The sequence below is a fragment of the Miscanthus floridulus genome, chromosome 2 (genome assembly GCF_019320115.1).
Source record: "Miscanthus floridulus cultivar M001 chromosome 2, ASM1932011v1, whole genome shotgun sequence".
NCBI classification, from domain to species: domain Eukaryota; kingdom Viridiplantae; phylum Streptophyta; class Magnoliopsida; order Poales; family Poaceae; genus Miscanthus; species Miscanthus floridulus.
In genome coordinates this window covers 31958721-31978840 of record NC_089581.1, presented here as the reverse complement: position 1 = coordinate 31978840, position 20120 = coordinate 31958721, and the positions used below count along the sequence as shown (strand labels likewise).

At 46.5% G+C, this 20120-nt stretch overlaps 3 protein-coding genes and 1 pseudogene across 3 annotated transcripts; all 4 read right to left on the bottom strand.

Annotated features, from left to right (window-relative positions):
* Window positions 1-2: 2 nt before the first annotated feature.
* LOC136521097 (mRNA cap guanine-N7 methyltransferase 1-like) lies at window positions 3-4118 on the bottom strand (annotated as a pseudogene).
* A 2106-nt stretch (window positions 4119-6224) lies between these two features.
* On the bottom strand, window positions 6225-7061 carry LOC136538359 (basic blue protein-like). The gene is made up of 2 exons (XM_066530333.1): window positions 6761-7061; window positions 6225-6627 (listed from the first exon to the last, which is right to left on the bottom strand). Exons 1-2 carry the CDS (start codon window positions 6948-6950, stop codon window positions 6428-6430), a joined length of 390 nt encoding a protein of 129 aa, XP_066386430.1. The 5' UTR covers window positions 6951-7061; the 3' UTR covers window positions 6225-6427.
* A 2141-nt stretch (window positions 7062-9202) lies between these two features.
* On the bottom strand, window positions 9203-10003 carry LOC136538358 (basic blue protein-like). The gene is made up of 2 exons (XM_066530332.1): window positions 9755-10003; window positions 9203-9654 (listed from the first exon to the last, which is right to left on the bottom strand). Exons 1-2 carry the CDS (start codon window positions 9942-9944, stop codon window positions 9455-9457), a joined length of 390 nt encoding a protein of 129 aa, XP_066386429.1. The 5' UTR covers window positions 9945-10003; the 3' UTR covers window positions 9203-9454.
* A 3543-nt stretch (window positions 10004-13546) lies between these two features.
* LOC136538357 (basic blue protein-like) lies at window positions 13547-14414 on the bottom strand. Its single transcript, XM_066530330.1, has 2 exons — window positions 14145-14414; window positions 13547-14054 (listed from the first exon to the last, which is right to left on the bottom strand). The coding sequence occupies exons 1-2, from the start codon at window positions 14329-14331 to the stop codon at window positions 13855-13857; spliced, it is 387 nt and encodes a 128-aa protein (XP_066386427.1). The 5' UTR covers window positions 14332-14414; the 3' UTR covers window positions 13547-13854.
* Window positions 14415-20120: the final 5706 nt, after the last annotated feature.

Sequence of the window (20120 nt, the reverse complement as noted above, 5' to 3'; positions counted from 1 at the left end):
TTAGCTACATACGTCATGCGTGATGCCAGTCTACTGATCCTTAAATATTGACATTGTCAATACAAAAAGAAGTTCAGAAAGTACATGTGAAGCTATACAGAAGATACAGATTGGAGAAACAAATGACAGGTGAGCCACTAATGTTACAACTTTCTTTCATGCTATGCGGACTGTGGTCTTGTGGAGCATATAATCGGGAAGCTGTTAGCAAGCTCTGCTAGGGCGAAATCTCCTAGGGTACACTCATGCTTATATCCCGAGAACTTCGATGTCACCCTCAGTGAGGAACATCTTCCCTCTGCGTTGTTGGCTCTTCGTTGGGTAGGCGGTTGCCCTCGCTGTGAATGTAGAACGTGTTAGCAAAAAAAAACTGGCATGCAGTTCTGATGCTAACAGAATAAAAAACACGTGAGTTGCGCTGCTTGCGCAATACCTTCCGCAGGACAAATGCGAGATAGAGGTAGGAAACCTCCCACTCATCTTGCGACAGTGTACCTGCATTTTACGTGTTATAGATTTGAGGTGGGGGTAAGCTGCATTCAGGGGTAGAAAATCTATCTATAAGGTTGGCAGGGACATTACTTTGGTCCTGCCTTCCATCACCAAGGGCACCCAGCTTCCGCATCAGCTCGGTAAACTCTGGTTTTTGCAAGTACTCGTGTACAAATTCATGGAAGTTCTTCATCAGAACCAGCTCGAGATCATACTGCAAAACATTGGACAATATGTAACAAGCGTTGTTGAGGTATAGGCTGCACAGAAGACTGTTGAAGCAAGAGAACCCCCAATACCTCCTCTGCCAATAATTTGAAGAGATGGAATGGAACAACCCATTCTGGGCAATCAACAGCATCCTGCATGTCACAGAAAAATTCCATTCTGCACTTTTTTTTTCTTTCAGAATTTATAAATACAAAAGAAACTCCAAGAAGGGCGGGCCTGGTGCAAGCGGTAGAGTCTTACCGCATGTGACCGGAAGGTCCCGGGTTCGAGTCACGGTCTCCTCGCATTGCACAGGCGAGAGTAAGGCTTGCCACTGACACCCTTCCCCAGACCCCGCACAGAGCGGGAGCTCTCTGCACTGGGTACGCCCTTTAAAAGAAACTCCAAGGGAAGCCAATCTGGGGAACTACTAATTTGAGACAACAGAAACTACTTGAGTACATACCCGAACTAGGCTATAGATATTTAAGTCCAAAAGACTATTCAGAAATTAGTACCAAGATCAATGATCATTAGAAGCATGTTGAACTAAAAGAAATATGAGGCCTATATTAACGAAAAACTATTCCCACTGTTACCTCTAAGTGAAACTTGTACTTGATACCAAAGGGTCTGGATGCAGGGAATTTCTACACCATCATCAAAACAAACAAATGGATCAGTTACTATACTAGAAAAAAGAGAAAATATTATAAATATTTTACCAAAATTTACCTTTTCAGCGTACTCCTCGCCAAAGCTAATCCAGTAAACACTGTTTCCAAATTCCAACCCTTCAGCTGACCATAGCAGAAGAGTTTATATACTTGTCACACAGCTTCCAGCAAATACAGTGACAAAGTTAACCAATGTAAGATGACAATGGTTGTTTACAGCAACATACATTCTCGAAGCCTTTTGATAATGACATTGGCATCAGGCATTGTCCCAATAAAAATGCCTCCAGGACGAAGTAATGCAGACACATTTGCCATGGCTTGTCTAGCGCGTGCTTCAGTTGACCATGAATAATGTAAAGCAAACTGAAATATACAGAGAGTGATTGAAAATGGAGCACGTATGAACAAATAGAATCCCTTGTTCTGACATCCGGAAAGATTTTTACAACTTTACTCTTTAGTAACTACTACTTAAAAGTTTAGAAGACTTGATGATGCATTAGGGCATTTTCGACATCCTAGTCACATTTTGTTTTAGGAACATCAGAGTTGCATTTCTTTTCTTGTGCAAAGCAATGATACTAAATGTTTAACCACCTTGTTACGGAAGATTTTTACAACTTTACATGATAACTGTCTACCATGACTGCGTTCATGACCATTCAGATTTAGAGAAGGTTCAACAAATACAAAGCTGCACTAACAAGAAGGATACAGTTGGACCCACACAACAATAGCAGTGGACCAGTGAAAGCTCGAGGGCTAGAAGTACAAGGCAAGACGACTCACCTGACAGCTACATATATCAAACGGAGCATCCTCATATAAATATTCATCCAAACGAGCCTAAGGAAGAAAGAAAAGAAATTGATCAGTCTTGCAATTCATTCCTCATTTTCATCTGAACAAGTAATGTGTGGTGGGTTGTTTTTCTTTCATTTGGGCACTTAGGCTTCATATTTGACATGTTATGTCTACATGCACTTTACTATGAGATACACTTGGTATTTTTTGTGGTAAGGGGTATGTCTACATGCACTGTACTCCCATGCACCTACAGTAGATCCGCCCCTGATAAGCATGTGATATTTTCACATGCAATGAACTATGAGGTGCACTATATTCTGCTTAGTGATATGAAGGATAAAACAATATACTATCATCTTTTCAATAGAGCATGAATAAATCCAGGAGTGCTCTATGCAAGGTGCCATGCTAGCATATGATCTGACATTCTGACATAATTACAGAAAATAACAATGGTTCGAAACAGCCTGACATGTTCATTCTATTAGTGGGTTTGCGAACCATCAAGTTAGTCATGGCTAATCAAGTAGCTTCCATCTCTTTACCTCATAGCAATCAGTACAAATAAGCCATGCAGGGAAACTGAACTTTTTCCTTCTTTGTTGATCTGTGTCACCATTGTAGCGAGTCATGCAATCTTTTATCTGAAAGTCAGAAAGTGTAAGGCCATTATATGTCCATGCTCAAAAGTGATGCAGAAACAGAAAATATATTGCACATCAGATGATATTACAACATAAAGTGTTCAATTGATTAGTTCATACTGAGAATTCATAAGGCATCAATGATAACAATTCAAAATGCCGAAGCTAAATATACAGCTAATACATAACAACTTCTGGTGTACTTGTACAAATGTACACATAGAATAAATGTTTCATGTGACAGGAAACTAACCGAGCCTTGAGCAATATCAACCCCTACATAGTAGCCAACCTTGGCTTTATCCCACTTTATCAAATCACCTCCCTATTACAAACAAATAAGCATAGCTTAATGGTTAACGCTACCTTCAAGCCCAGGAACCGTTGCTCTTTCTACTATACAAAGCAACCGCAACATGCCACTAACCTTCCCGCAAGCAAGATCAAGAACGCAGTCGCCCGGGTGTGCATACAGCTGGATTAAAACACTCTTGATCTGCCCAAACACACAGATTGAACAGTTACTCGGTCAGCGTGGTCACTGGCGGGATGTATCAAACATCACGGGTTCCCCATTTTATCAAGAATCCAGGGATGGCCGGGTAGGCGTGGTAAACTGAATTGAGACCCACTCAGTTGTTGAGCTTCTTGAGGTAGATGATGGGGCTGTTCTCGCGTTCCTCGAGGGTCTGGTTGGACCGTGCGCTGTAGTGGTCGGACACCCGCCGCGCGCTGCTCCGCTCCTCCGAGTACCCCTGCTGCGCGCCATACCCTCCGCCTGCCACCCAAGCCCCAAACCCTAGTTAGCCATCCAACCCGACCGCGGCAGCTAGCCTCGCCCCGACGCCGGCCGGGGCGGCTGGTGAGCAAGAGGGGAAGGGGGACGAGGCGGCGAGGGAGTACCTGCGCCGTACTGGCGCTTGGGCGCGGAGGCGAAGGAGGAGGAGTGGTCGTCGCGGGGCCGCTTATTCATGCCGCCGCCAACGGATGTTTTTCCGGCGATTCACAATTATACTGCACGTCCTAGTGCTTTCCTCACCACGGATCTTTGTGCGGCCTGGAGGAAAAACCGAATCTGGGGTTAGGAGAGAAAACTGTTTTGTGTATTGGGCTAGAGAGGAGTCAGAGAGACCTCCCCGGCGATGAGGCGGCTTACGGTCGTCGGCGAAGACAATCGCGCGCGGGGGAGGGGGCCGGGCGAGCAGACCAGGTGCTCGAGTCTTCGAGCGGAGGCGGCGGTATGTATCCGGGGGATCAGCGATGAATCGGCTGTTCCTCGTCTTACCGGCCCGTCGTATTTCAGGCGACCAACAATATTTTTTTCAGCTTTATTTTCAGCCATGCCTTTTCAACAAAAGGACCAGAGCTATACACGTAAAAAAAAAACACGTTCCCTCTCGCCTCTCTTTCGATAAAAGTAATTCACAGCTGTATTGAGCACATACATCTACCCAAATGTTCATAAGCCAGATCACTTAAGGGTACATTTGGTAGGAACATTGATTCTTCTTTAAAACATTTTACATCTAGTTTTTTTCTAATTGTTTCTCTGTGAATCAAAATCACTTCATAACACCATTTGACTAGTCTGGTAGTTCTTGAAATTAGAACTAGAATAAAGAGAAACAAGCTCATAGCTAAAAAGAACGAGATATAAGTGGTTTTTCCTAAAATATTTCTCTCTTTAAGATGAACGGCTTCTGCATAGACGTGTAGCCATGAGCCTATGATGGCCGTCACCGAGGTCATTTTTATGTCAATCGTAGTTGTTATGAAACCAACACTGCCAAGGGTGCTCGAATGTTGGCGAAGCCATATGAAGGTTTTTGAAAGGAGGCTCTCATTTTGAAGCTTTTAAGCCAAATGCCTACCCCGCACCTTTGTCCTCACTGGTGCAAACCACTTGCTAGGCCACCTTTCATTGTCGTCCCTTGCAGGTATCTTTGCTGTCTAGAGAAAAGCATGACACCTACAATGCAATGCATCAATAGTACCTCGGGGCACTGAGATGGAGGGCATGGCATAGGAGGTAGTGCTTGCCAAGACGGATTTAACGTGCTGCTTCTAGCCGGTTGAGGAGCCTCTGCCGCCATCCCGTGATAGAGTGATTTACACCATGGGCTAAAAGTCACGGGGTGCAGCTCGTGGAAACCTAGGATACGGAGATAACAACAAGAGAAAACATCTTTTGAATGACACATGCTCATAGGGACGAACGTGTGATGTAGAGCCCTATTTGTCATGTTCGCTTGGCTGATAAGCCATGACTGAAAGTATTGACGGCTGATTTGTTGTGAGAGAAAAATATTATTCGTTGACTGAAAAAGTACGTCTTATAAGCCAAACGAACAGGGCGATTGTTGTTGAGAACATGTCCAACATTTGCTCGCGCTCTTTGAGATGGCCTTAGTAACTATTAGTGTGCCATCGTGCCATCCGCATACTGTAAAACTTTACAGGAACGGGCTCGTTGATGATGAGCGGGTCTTGGAGGTCGTCTTCGAAAGCCACCTTCGAGATAAGCTGTTGGAGCCTGCTCGCCACAATAAAGAAAAGGTATGTCCAATTTTATTTTTGCATTGTATCCACTTGCTCGGGACGCCATTCAATTTGATCATAGTTTGACTAGAGTATAGAGTTGTGCAATCCCAATCCACTACCTCGATTTATCCACTTTTGACTCTAAGATTTTGTCTAGACCTGCCACCCAACCGAGTTGAAAGGCCTTCCTGAAATCCAATTTCAAAATGGCAGCCGACACTAGCATCTTGTGAGTGTGACGGACAAGTTCATCCAGCCACATAGATGAAGTTTTCAAAGATACATCGAAGCCAGTTTGGTCAAGTTGAACCAGACTCGACGCGAGGATCTTCGTACAGAGATTTGTTTAGCAAATAGAAATGGACCTAAAGTCCCTTGGATGGGTGGTCCGGGTTCGTCTTATGCCATATTTCCATGTTCAGACTTGGAGACTTTGAACAAGTGTATCGAAATAGAGGTCATAAGACCGTAACGGCAGCTGGCATTTCTATACGTCCTGTTGATTACATGGATGAACTAATTACCCGATACTCCTAATCCCTAAAAAAACTAATGATCCAATAGTGTACCTACTAATAGGGATGCAAGCGAGTTTGTCCGTGCACCCGCAATTGGTTTTAATTTTTGTGGTAGCAGCCGATTTTATCACGCACAAAAAAGTATGGATCTGCATAAGCCGAAACCTCGCTATCCACCACAAATGCCCTTTCAGATAAACAAGCTGCAAGAAAGCAGAGAAATCAAACGTAGTGGCTCGCCCTCGACCGCTACATATCTCAAACGATTTGTCATGGAAAGCAAATGTTCAAACACGCGCCCATTAACAACGGCTACATGAATATAGCAGAAATCAAACAAATCAGTTCACTCAAGAGCAAGCAGCCGAGCACTGAGCAAGCACACCCAGTGTCCCAGTCCGTCAACAATACACATTACACAGACAGAGTCACACCAAACCACCCGAGTGGCTCCCCAATTTTAATGGAAGGCAGGCAAACGGCAAACGAAATACTACTAGTCGCTAGCTTTAACAGATCATGGCCGCCACGGCGCTCACGCGGCATAGACGACGAGCTTCATGCCGAGGTTGCAGTGGCCGAACCGGGTGCAGATGAAGAAGTTGTCCCCCCTGGTGAGCGTGATGCTGTCGGCGCCGGACGTGTAGGTCCGCGACCCTGGCGGCGTCGTGCAGCCGTTGTACCCGTCCTCGTCCACGGCCACCACGTTGTGGATCCAGGGGATGTACCTGAACACTGCAGCCACACACACACACACACACAAAGCATGGACTGGCCATTTTCAGCGCCCAGCAGCCGGCCAAATGCAGCACTGCGCACGGGAGCTGAGCATGCATTGCAGAATGTGCTGGTTTTACTGGAGACGTACCGAGAGTGTCTCCGGCGCGGAAGTGCTTGCCGTTGGGCCAGCTGGGGCTGCTGAAGGACCAGCCGTTGCTGTCCCCGACGTAGTAGGTGGTGGCTGCGTCGGCGATGACGACGCAGCAGCAGCAGGCAACGGCGAACGCCGTGGCGCCGATGGCTCGCCCCGCGCTTGCACTGCTTCTTCCCTGAGCCATCTCGGTATCTCACCTCACGGACGCACTCGTCGGCTCGCTGCACTCACCACACTAACCGGGAGGGGAACTAGTGAAATGCCCGCGCCTGCTGGTGGCTCAATGGGCCGGCCAATGGCAGTGTGGAACTAGTGAAATGTCGATCGACTGGCAAGGAGAGTGTAGTGCTGCTGGATGGTTGCTCGGGGTCGGGGAGCACGATGTCCGAGGAAATCAATACTGCGCTGAGCGGCGGCAGAGGTGACGAGCAGAGCGAGAGGGACCACCGTGAGACTGTGCTGCTTCAATGCTGCATAAGACGCCAGTCCGTGATCACATGACGGGCCAGACGAGGGTCTCACAGTGCAGGCCAGTCAACAGATTTTCTACTTGGACAACGTTAATCAACATTGACAGAACTAATTAACTAAACATTTATCGAAGAAAAGTACAGAACTACAAGAAGAAGGTTGAAGGCTCGGCCTTCTTCAATGCTCACCCCGCATTCATACGTACATGATCTTGTTGGCGTGTGGCTCGCCTCTCTCTATGGTGAGGTGAGGCGAACTCCCTCTCTCACATAAGCAAGGAGAACCCTTTTTTTTACAGCAATAAGCAAGGAGAACCTTACCAGCGTAAACACCGAGATAAGCTCGTTTGCGATCCAACCGCTGACTTCGCTTTGATTTCTAGCCTAGCAAGGTTGAGGCGAGCGTGCTCGGCTAGGAACGAAATCAGTCTGCAGTGTAATTTATGCTTATTAGCAACTGCTTTATGTGTTGGAACATAGACCAAGGAAGACACCGATTTCATGACGGTGAAATCAGTACGACCTTGTCTTTGAGTGCTACACGTTTGATAAGGTTTCTAGTACTCCTTCCGGTTCTCTAAAGCAAGTCGTTTTGAGGTTGTCTTAAATCAAACATTTTAAACTTTGACTACAAATAACTTTTTTTGGTTTGAGTTTGAAAATATAAAAGTGATGTAAGTAGATTCATTTCGAAATGTAGTTTCATAAAAGTATATATTGACTATATTTTATAAATATTTTATAGCAAAAAGTTATAGTCAAAGTCGTTTCTTAAAGACCATGTCGATGTTCAAAACGACTTATTTTAAAGAACCGGAGGAAGTAAATAATATTCATATTTATAGCTCTAAATTAATTTATTATAAAAATATATTTCTTAATTAATCTAATGATATTTATTTTATATTATAAATATTTATATATTTTTTATTTATAATTGATCAAAGATAATATACTAAAATATAATACTATTTCAGAATTGCATTCTTTCATGCGACCGAGGAGTACAGTGGTAGCGAAGGCCCAAAATTCAGCTGTGGCAACTGGCAGGCAAAGTTTTTACTACGCCGGCTGCTATGAGTAGCAGAGTAGGACATCAAGGAATTCAATCCTCTGCCAGTGCTGCCATCCCACGCATCACTTGGCAGACCATCGCTGTAGCCTGTACAGTAGCAGGTTAGCAGTGGGCAGTGGCCCATCCCATGGTATGGTACCCTGCTGTAGAGCTGGTGCTGTATCTTCCTCTTCTCGCTGGAAAAAAAGGTCGTAGGAATTTGGATTTTGGGGTTATTGTAGCACGTTTGTTTTTATTTAGTAAATAGTGTTCAAACATGGACTAATTAGGTTCAAAATGTTCGTCTCGCAATTTCCCACCAAACTGTGCAATTAGTTTTTCTTTTCATCTACATTCAATGCTCCATGCACGGGCCGCAAACATTCGATGTGATAGGTACTGTAGCAACTTTTTGGAAGTTAAGGTGAAACTAAACAAGGGCTAAATAGATTGTCCATGGACACACATCTGCGTTCAGAATTAATGTTTCCTGGTCCTCTGATTCTCTTCTCGTACTCGCTCAGATCAACGCGCTGGCAAAGGAACAAAGATTCAGCTCTTGCCTCTTGTATGTCATGATGAAACGAGGGAAGATGCAGCCATGCAGGGGCAGAGCCGCAGAGGTGGTGTTTCACGTGTTTGGGCATGCTTCGCCTCGGCAGGGCCCCCCACTCCCAAGAGGCCAAGAGCCAAGAGGGTGGGCTGGGCTGCTCTGCTCCTCTTGCAGCTGAGGAAACCAGAAGCGGAACTGCGGGAGGTAACGACGGGCCGCCGGCCCGACCGAACCGCCTGCACTTACATTACAGCCGGATTCCTCAGCGCGAGAGAACGCGTGGGCCGAAATGGGCTCCCAAACAAACACCTACTGACTGATGCATACGCATCGACTGAATGCCAGGATGCAGCTGAAACCAACGCAGCTGTATATGCCTTCTTATTCGGTTGCATAGATCAACACACACGCCGGTACATTGCTCTGTCCCTTCTCCTTCTCTATATATAGTGCCAATCCGACAACACCTTACAACTAACGCGCACGTCGTACATGCGTACGTACGCGACGACACGATATTATTGAACAACAACGAGCTACGCGCTTTACTTTGGAGAAGAAAATAATAGAGCCAGCAGATAGCCGGCCGACCGGTACGGTCCGGTCCGGCCTCACACGGCGGTGACGGCGACCTTCATGCCGGCCTGGCAGTGGCCGGGGAAGCTGCAGATGAAGTAGTTGACGCCGCGCTTGAGCGTGACGCGGTCGTTGCCGGTGGTGAGCGCCCTGACGCCCCTCGGCGCGCTGCACGAGTTGTACCCCGCCGCGCTCACGGGCACCACGTTGTGCGCCTTGGGGTTGTACTTGAACACTGCATGCATGAAGTATACGCGTGCATATATTTCAGCGGTTACCCAGCCGTTCATAGTACGTAGACGTGTAAAGAGCTAGCTAGTACGTAGCACACTGACCGAGAACGTCGCCGGCGCGGAAGCGCTTGCCCTTGGGCCAGTTGGCGGTGTTGAAGCTCCACCCGCCGCGGTCGCCGACCGTGTACACTGCCGACTCGGCGAACTCGCCGTGGAGGAGCACGCAGAGGAGGACCAGCGGCAGCACGGCGGCGCCGCTGCTGCCACGAGCACTGCCCATTCCCTGAGCCATGTATATGCCGCTCTCAACAAATACGATGAGCTCAGGAAAGGGAAGTGCTCGAGCGAAGGCGCGTGATGAGTGTGAGTTGAGATGCAGTTATCGGTGCACCGGGGGCCTCGTTTTATAGGCAAACCCCAACCCAGCACGAGTTATCAGTCGAACTTGTGGCTACCGTACGTTGCTATTACACGGTCAGATGGTCTACGCTGCCATGCATGTGATTTCAGTGCGTGGCGAGCTTTCTTCAGGACCAGCGGCGGTGGCAATGGGAGAGAAGTGGCGCACCAGGGCCCCCATGCATGGCGAGCTGCCAGTGCTAGCCTAGGTGTGGAAGCTCGCACTAGCAGTCGCAGACGAGTTATTTCGTGGCGGTACCCTTTCTAGAAAGAAATTTAGTTCGTGGATTCCAGAATTTAGCACTATGCAAAAAGAAGATTTCCTGTCACATCAAACTTGCGGTATATGCATGGAGTACTAAATGTTGACGAAATCAAAAACTAATTACACGATTTAGTTGTACTTTGCGAGACGAACGTTTTGAGCCTAATTAGTCAACGATTGGACAATTATTATCAAATAAAAACAAAACGCTACAGTAGCTACAGTGTACGCCGAAATTTGGCGGCGCCGATTCAGCGGGTGAACTAAACGACGAGTGGGCACCGCCGAGACCCGAGATGGGAACACCGAACACCAGCTGTGGATGCGGGGGCAAGAGCCAAGAGGCCGCGCCGCGGGGCTGCTTCGATGTCTGCCGGAGACCGGAGGCCGGCGTTTGGTGTGTGCCGGTGCCCATTTCGGAGTCGGTTTATCGGCCACTGAGGGTCTGAGGGACCGGTTCAAAGTGCGTGCAGCGCCAACCCGCCAACTGGGTCAAAGACGGACGTTTCTTGATGACTGATGGGCCAAGTTGGTTACTGAGCCGGCACATCACATCATCCTTCCATCCCTTGTTTGTTCGGGGATCGACCAAGTGCTGTAGCCACCATTGGGCAAAGCTTGGCGAAGCAGCACCACCGCATATGAATTGTTCGTTGATACTAAGTTCCTCTTGATTAGCTACAAGCTAGAGCTAAAAGAAAAGGTTGAAACATAAAAAAAAACTCTAGTTGGTTCAAACATTCTGGTTTATAGTCAATTTTAACTCTCTAACCACCTAGTTAATAAAAAGCTACTCACAATGCCCACGAATGTAAGCATTTTTAGGATTCTTATGACATACAGTAAGGACAAAGGGAAATTATTGTGATGCCCGTCAATCATCACCGAGATCAATAGATACAATTAATAACTGTCTTTTCTATTTAGACCGGTCTTAGTGAGAGTTTCGTGGTTCGTTGCCCATGCAGCTTGCCTCACTAGCATCAATCTAGGCCCTCAATTTTGTGTGCCTAGTGGTCTAGATTGGTTGCCAACAACCAAACAACCCCCAAGACTGTCATGTGTTGGAACCATTAAATCCATTCCATTCCATAAAACTTTTATCATTTCTTTTTTATTTATAATATTTTGCTGTGTCAGCTTGTTTAATACCAAAAAAACTCACAAAAAACACACTGAGACCGGCCTTAAGCAAATGACCAGTGCTAATTAAATTTTAAACAATGATATTACATTGGGAGGCGCTAATCAAAATGGTAAGCGGTAATGGCATTAGATTAATGATGAGGAAGCAGTCACGACCTCTCAACCGTCCCGACCCCTGGGAGAAACGGGGAGAGTTCGAGCACAGCTAGGCATGCCTGCTCTGAGAAGGGTAGGCACGCCGCACTGACCCCGCAAGAACCGAGGGGACAACGGTCACCTCGGTCCGGTCAAACGCCACCCCTACGCCACGCAGCACAGATAAGACAACACCTCCCAAAACGGTGACTGTCAGTACGGCGACTCACCGTCCAAATACAGATCAACAAGACACATGTACGATCCTACCCACCACGGGATGGGATCCACGACGGAAGCCTTGACTTGGAGGCCACCCAGACCGGCAGGAGCCACGACCCCAACACTCGGGATCGTGGCCATTAGTTCCACAAGCCAACAGGGTGATCGACGACCTGGGAGCGACTACCAACTCCTGTACGACGCCCCAGGAAACCAGAAGGCGATGACGAAGACCACGTCGCATAGGACGGCTGGCGAACCACCACCGTGCCGACAGTGCCGCCACGGCCGGCATAGTAGCACCACGCCACACCATGCCACGACGTGGCCACAGGACCATGACGACAACCAAGCCCAGACGTGCAACTCAAGACGACGTAGCTTGCAAGCCAAGTTAGCTAGGTCCTCCCTCAGGCTCACGCCCCTTCGGTTGGGAGAACCTTCTTCTTTGTACATGCATTGGCCTGAACTCTATATAAGGGCAGCCAGGGCACCCATCTTGGGATCTGACTCTCTCTCTCTCATTCACTCATTCTTACACCGTTGGCTGCCCATCTCCTAGCTCTAGCTCTCCTACCTCTTCCATCATTCTTGCACCCCCATTGTAAGAACTTCAGAGGATTCAAGCGAGGAACACGCACTCGATCATCTCTAAGACTGGACGTAGGGCTCCGACCTGAACCAGTATAAATTCTCGTGTCTTTTGGATGCTACCATCGTCTTTTTAGAGCAGCATGACAATCATATAAATTCACTAGTCTGGTTTACAAAACAATGACAGAGGGAGTATTAGCCGGCTCCCGCTATTTTAGCTAACAGAAAGTTTAGTTGGTCCAAGCTCTACACGATCCAAATAAGTTGGTTTTGGGCTTGCTTGGATCCCTCGAAGCTTTTTAAGCTCCAATGGTAACCATAGGAGTTTTATAAAGTGCATGTTTGGATAATTATAAGTGTACAATTAGCTAAGTTGTTTAGATCAACTATAACTTTTATTTGCTAGCTCAAAAGCCGTGACAATTCGAAACTCCCTTGGACCACTATCTTAGCCCATTTTATTTAGCTTCCACTTGGAATTGGTTTAGTTTATGTACTAGTGCATCATTTGAATTTTATCTTACCGTCACTCTATTTTTCTTCCACCTGTATACACGATTAGAATATAGTAGAGGGATATCCCGTACGTTGTTACGTGACTTTCTTAGAAATAAAACCGTTGCATGTATGAGTTAAACCTACGTATTCTTACATCCATTGTTATCAAAATTGGACAAGAGAATAAAAGAATCTAATAAAAAACTAGTGAAATTAAATTGAATTATAAGATGATAGAATGGCAAAAAACAAATAGCAATATATATGGATGTATTCTGCATTTCTTATATATTGAATGTAGTAATTGCGTTAGGTGGATATGGCATGGATAGATTGCAATAAGAGGTTGAAAGTTAGTGAGATGACATGGCTATTAATGAAAAATGATGCTAATAGAGATATAGGTCTATCTTGATAGATTTTACATGGCTATATCTCTGCCATTCTCTTCGGTCATTTTATTTGTCTGACTGAGGTTGTTTCTCATGATTCAGCATCACTGCCCTTTGTGACATCTTTAGCGTCATCCTCGCTCCCATCTCTGGAGTCCTATATTTTTCTTATTCTTTTCTAGCTCAAACAAGCGTGACTAGCTTATAGCACGCATCAATTGAATACAGGATATACGGAGCACACAAACAAACGCCGTATGCCTTTATTGTTCTTCACATCAACACACAAATACACACATCAGTAGTACCTCACTCGATCTGACCCTTCTCTATAGTGCCAGTCTCCAAACACCTAACAACTCCTAGCACGCAGGTTAAGTACGCGACGACACGACACGGTATTGTTGAACAACAGAGCGGCACCGTCTAATTAGCTACTTGCTTTACTTTGAAGAGAGGAAATTAATAGTAAGCTAGCCACCGATCGATCGAGCCCGTGTCCGTGGGCGCGGCGGTCGCCGGCTTATCGGCCGGCCGTGCCTCATCACGCCTCACGCGGCGGTGACGGCGATCTTCATGCCGGCCTGGCAGTGGCCTGGGAAGCTGCAGATGAAGTAGTTGGCGCCGCGCTTCAGCGTGACGCGGTCGTTACCGGTGGTGAGCGCCCTCACGCCCTTGGGCGCGCTGCACGACCTGTACCCCGCCGCGCTCACGGGCACCACGTTGTGCGCCTTGGCGTTGTACCTGAACACTGCATGAACGCGTGAACACCATTAAACTTGAACCACTGACCGAGAACGTCGCCGATGACATGAATAGAGAGCCAGCTAGTAGCACTGACCGAGCACGTCGCCGGCGCGGAAGCGCTTGCCCTTGGGCCAGTTGGCGGTGTTGAAGCTCCACCCGCCGCGGTCGCCGACGGTGTACACCGCCGACTCGGCGAACTCGCCGTGGAGGAGAACGCAGAGGAGGACCAGCGCCAGCACGGCGGCGCTGCTGCCACGAGCACTGCCCCTTCCCTGAGCCATGGCACTCTAGTACTGTCTCTCTCACACACAAGGGGAAAGGAGGCTAACTAGCAGCACTGGCTTGGAGCGAAGTGATGAGAGCGAGTGGGTTGAGCTGTAGTGCTCAGTGCAACAAGAACCCCTTTTTTATAGGCAACCCCGACTACCTGAGTACCAGGCACACGCCAATAATCGAACTCGTGGGCTCGTGGCAAGTGTATAGTGACCACGACACGGTCAAATGGCCCCGGGGCAAACGCTTACGCCAAGTGAACTACGCTGAACGCAACCGAATACTGATGTTCTGCTAGCTAGTCCGTGCGTAAGGCTCCGGAGCCACCGGCGGTGTCCAGGGGAAGTGGCGCCCCACGTCGAGCTGCGAGGAAGCAAGCCATAGCCAGTCACCCACCCACTGACCCACAAGGACGAGAGGACGGGAGTGGGGGAGCCACTGCCTTGGAACCGTCAGAGATGGGAAAAGGAGAAACCCTTGCCCGGCGGAGGGTCAGGGCGCTCACCACCGGGAACAATAAAGTGGTGAAATTACTGAAGAACGTGGACTGCAATAAACGCAACAAGAACAAGTTTTTCCACGTTCACCAACTGTCTGTCTTTGAAGACATGCCCATTCCAGAAAATTTATTACATGTTCTTTATACTTGTAGCCAGCCGGGGGAGTGCACATAGCGTAGGACTTGTGGTATGTATCTCCTCTGAGGGCAAATACTACCTTCGTCTAAAAAGAATGGCACTCTAATTTAGAAGTTAAACTATTTTAAACTACTTAAGTTCGGTCAATGTCGTAGAGAACACCATAAACATTTACGACGCCAAATACGTATCTCATGATAAATCTGATGATGATTATTTAGTGTCTCTATGACATGGCTGCTCCAACGACTTTTGCACCTGTTTATCCATAAGCCATGTCAAACGCATGATCCTCCACCGGCTTCTAAAGGAATAATGCATGAAAGCAAAAGTTGTTTTGCAGAGGGGAAGCTAAGATGAAGCCCCTAATTTTCAAAAAAAAAAAAAAGATGAAGCCCTCGTCCCCTGACTTTTCTAGGCTCTTCCATAATCTCACATTTATAAAAATGAAAGTACTCATCAACTTTATAAGAACGGTAATGCTATAGACCGGGCGTCCGGGCTTCGGGACGCACCGCTCGCACTTCACCCACTCCACCCGTTGGCCCGCAGTCGCATTCCGCCCGTTCCTCCGCCCTCGCTCTCTCCTACACTCGCTCTCCGCGTCGCTTTCTTGCCCGCTCTTCGCGCCGTCGCCGCGCGAGATCCCTCCGTCCCTCCGTCCCTCGCCCCTCCGCGACCTTCCTCCCTCCGCACGCGAGCTCGCTGCGCGCCAGCCCGCCCGTGCTCCCTTCCTCCCTCCGTCCCTCGCCCTCCGCGACCTCCATGCACCCCCACTCTCCCTGCGACCCGGCTCCCGCACCCCACCGGAGACGAGGACGACGGCGGCGGCTCCGACGAGGTAGGTCGTGGGGGGATCTGGATCTGAGGCCTTGCTCCTCCTCCTCTGGGATCTGGATCTGAGCCCTCCACCTTCCTCCTCTGGATCTGAGCCCTCCTCCTCCTCCTCCTCCTCTCCTCCTCCTCCTCCTCCTCCTCCTCCTCTGGATCTAATGGATACGGCGGTGGCTAGGGTTTCGGCGAGCTCTCGGGGTCAGATCTCGCCGTGTTGTAATGGTTTTTTGGATGTTGCAACAGATGATTTCGAATGTTGCAATGGGATTTTTGTTGTTGTTGCAACATATGTTTTTGGGATGTTGCAGTAGCATTGCTTGAGATGTTGCAGTATATTTCAGTTGCTTCAATCTCATGTTGTAGTAGTTGTTCCATGTTGTTGGAAGTGTTTTTATTTCGAGCGTTGTTTCATATGCTTCACACCAGTGTTGCAATAATATGTTCCAAATGTTTCAGCTCCTTCACCCTATTGTTGCAGCAATTTATTCGGTGTTGTTGCAATAATATGTTCATGTTGTTTCAGCTGCTTCATCCTAATGTTGCAGCTGTTGTTCCTTGTTGTTGCAATAATATATTCATGGTGTTTCAGCTGCTTCAGCCTAATGTTGAAGTAGTTATTTCCGTGTTGTTGCACGTGTTTTCTTCCAGCTTTCTATGTTGTTCGGCCAGGGGTGAGCCAGGCGGCCGGGGGCACGTGGCTCGTCGGAGGGATAGTGGACGGAAGCATTGGGGGCGAGCGAATGGGGGTGCTGCGGTCAGGGGGCGATGGGGCATGCTCGTACGTGGGGCGGTGCGAAGGCATACGTGGCGGGTGTGGGGATGGGCTGCGGGGGCAAGCTGGGGGCGAGCGCGGCGCGAGCGACAAGCGCAGGGGAAACGAGCAGAGAAGAGAAACAAGAGGAGCAGCGTGCGGGGCTTGCGTCCATGGTACCGTCCGACGGATCGGTATCGTCCGGGCGCCAGCACTCCCATTATAAGAATTACATGCAAATTGCCACTGGAGCCCTCTCTCACACCCCAAATACCCAATGCCGTAAAGTACCCCTTCGGCTCGAACACATGCACTCTCTTTCCTCCCTCCCCCCTCCTCTCTCTCGGCGAACAGGGTCAATGAATTCGCGGCATGTTCGCTTGCTCGTATACGATCGTGAATTATAAGCTGGAACAATATTTTTCTCTCACACCAAACTAGCCAGAAGTAAATAATCCACGATCGTTTACGACGAAACGACCAGCCATACGGTTGTTGTGACTGACAGGAGAAAGGACATTGGGCAACCTATGATGGACGGGCCAGGACACTAGCTAACGCAAGGTAGAAAGGAACATATATAGCATACTTTATAGTTATTGAATTTTTCTCTCGATCATGCAAAATGTTTGCGCGTCTTTATATTAAGGTAGAGAAAAAGTTTAATACAACACGTCTTAACGGCGCCCTAGAGGGTTAAAAGAGTTTTGCATGGACGCTCCGATCCAACAGTGTACTGAAATCTATGGTGTCACATTGGACACCAATCAGACCCAACATAGTTATTGAATTATGTAGGAGTTATTTTGAATTATCTTTTTTTAATGGGAGATGTGGACAATTTAGATACAAATTTAGAGGGTATTTAAAATTATCTTTTGTAATGACATAAAGGGTAGTTTATATACAACTTTAGGGATTATTTCATGTATTTTACATAATGGTGGTGGTGCTAATTTTTTTAGAAAACAGAATAGATCTATTGGCTATTATTGGTGATTTCAAATACGTTTTTAGTTATTGCAAGAATTTTTAGAGGTTTTTTTTTTGGTGCTACGTCTAGTAAGAATTAACAAAGAGGCCGTTAGAAACACCTCTAAGTAGTAAGATTAAGATTAAAATTAAAATGGTTGGAGCATTGTACAATGCGAAGATGACCGAAGAAAGCAGGTCAACTCGAGCCCCGAAGTCTAATCTTCGGAGGTGCTGCAATAATCTTCCGAATCGCATTGAAGACAAACGGTTGCCGGTTGGGCGCGCTTCCATTGTACTGCTTGGGCAGCTGATTGGTCCAACCTTGACAAAAGTTTGGCTACCTGAAAAAAAAACAGATAGAAAACTCCGCCATGTCCGAACTTTGAGAGTCCTATCTCCTGCTATTATGCGCAAGAACCGAACCACTACATTTTCAAAAGGAACCGAACTTTGCTTTATTTCCGTATAGAGAGCTGATGGTGAGAACAAGACAAGACGTGGGGTCGTCGTCGGTCATCGCGGTGAGATGTACACGGTCGGCTCGGGTGGCAACGAAAACCATACAAGTTTGTCTGGAGCCGGCCTACCCCCGGCTACCAATTTCAAAGACAGGTGTGTTATGAGTGTGTTTGAATCTCTCTACTTTCTGCTATTAGTGCTAAATTTAGGTCGACTAGTGTGTGAGAGAGGCATCCTCTTGTACCGTTGTACGTGCGGCTCAAGCTGATGAATCCAAAAATTTCACCAGCGAGATGTGTTTTGGAATTCAAACTCGTCGACACTGAAGAAATAATGCACTGCACATCAGAATGCCGTCTGCCTAATGAATCATCAGTACATCAAATCAGGTACGCAGGCAGGACGTGCTCCCGTCTACATGCCCACTATGCAAAATGTATTCCAGGTGTATGGCTACAATGCTAGACATTTTGAACTCATTATTAAAGCTCCAATCTGTTAGACATGAGAATACTTCTAGTCGTAGATCTAGCGGGTAATATCTTAACTTAGATAGAGAAACTTGTTTGGTGTACCTCGCCCTAGATCTCACCTCATACTTGAACTCAACTTTCTTTATCTCTTTCCCATTCCATCACAGATCGATGCATAGAGCATGCTTTATCGTCACGGTCAGTTGTCATTAGATTTAACAGCTACAATGCACCTCTCTGTTTTGAAACAGATACTCAACTAGGTCCTTAATATCCAGAAATCATAGGCTTTTCTATAAACCCATGCTGACTGTGTGTTCTCTGAACGTACTACGTGGTTAGCCTTTGGTAAGCGGATGCACAAGTACTTTCTCGGTACTTATGTGCTCAATGCTTTCAAAATGATTCTGGATTTTCTCCTTTACGATATATAACTTAGTGTCAATATGTTTGGCAGCACACTTTATATGTTGTCTTAGGAGTTAACTTACTTTAAATGGTTATTGTTGTTGTCTATCATTGTTAGATCCGGGTACAAATTTTCTTGACATCCTTTTGCCTGTTCCTTAAGCCTCATGACAAGCTATACTATGGTATGCATCACTGATGCCACCACAGCTGTTTCTTTGGAGCTTTTCCATAATAATACTCCAACTGCGAGGGTTAGCAACTACTGTGGATTTCACTACACATCTTGCTAAGACTTAACCTTTTGTACCCTCAACTATTTGAGAGTTCTTATTCTTTCTTACTCAGCATGAGGCCTATAATACTTTGCAAAATTGCAAGACATTCTCTACTCAATTCCAGTGATCTATATCTGAACTAGACTTCTGCTAAAATATCCCGGATACATAAACTATGTCAGGGTAAGTTCTTACTTGTACTTGTACACACATCAAGCTTCCAATAGCTGAAGCATATGAAACCATATTCTTTTGATCGATCTCATATCAGTTCCTGGAACACTTAAAGTTCCCAAAACTATTACCCTTGACTATAGGAGCAGACGTAGGTTTACTCGCATGTATACTTTATTTCTTTAGGATCTTTTCTAAGTATGCATTTGCGATAGTCCTAATATCCTATTTTCTTCTATCTCGGTGAATTTTGATTCCTAGAACCAATGACGCTTCACCAAGATCATTCACATTGAAACTTGAGGACAAAACTTCTTCTCCAACGACAGATCAACATCACTACTAGTGAGTAGAATGTTATTTTCACAGGATGTGGAAAATGATTTTTCTATTCTTGAGCTTTGCATAAATGCTATTGTCCTTCTTATTTTCTTTAAAACCCAAACTTTCTCATTGTTTTCATCAACTTCAATACTAATGTCTAGAGACTTACTTTTAACCCATAAATGGATTTTTACAGGCGGCATCCCATATGTTCTTTTCTTTCATGACAAAACCTTTTGGGTTGTGCCATGTAATCATTTTCACATAAATCCCCGTTGCGAAATGTCGTCTTTACATCCATCTGATGTAACTCTAAATCGTAATGTGCCATTAACACCATTATGATTCTAAAAGAATCCTTACATAAGACTGGAGAGAAAACTCTCATTATAATCTATTCTTTCTCGTTGCTTAAAGCATATTGCCACAAGTCGTGCTTTATATCTTTCTATATTTCTTTTGGAGTCATATTTTATCTTGTAG

Excerpts from the sequence above, each read along its gene's own strand:
- LOC136538359 (XM_066530333.1), bottom strand. The coding sequence starts at position 6,950 with ATGGCTCAGGGAAGAAGCAGTGCAAGCGCGGGGCGAGCCATCGGCGCC. Across the intron at positions 6,628-6,760 it reads CCGCGCCGGAGACACTCTCG|TGTTCAGGTACATCCCCTGG; the intron begins GTACGTCTCCAG and ends GTGTGGCTGCAG.
- LOC136538357 (XM_066530330.1), bottom strand. The coding sequence starts at position 14,331 with ATGGCTCAGGGAAGGGGCAGTGCTCGTGGCAGCAGCGCCGCCGTGCTG. Across the intron at positions 14,055-14,144 it reads CCGCGCCGGCGACGTGCTCG|TGTTCAGGTACAACGCCAAG; the intron begins GTCAGTGCTACT and ends GCGTTCATGCAG.
- LOC136538358 (XM_066530332.1), bottom strand. The coding sequence starts at position 9,944 with ATGGCTCAGGGAATGGGCAGTGCTCGTGGCAGCAGCGGCGCCGCCGTG. Across the intron at positions 9,655-9,754 it reads CCGCGCCGGCGACGTTCTCG|TGTTCAAGTACAACCCCAAG; the intron begins GTCAGTGTGCTA and ends TCATGCATGCAG.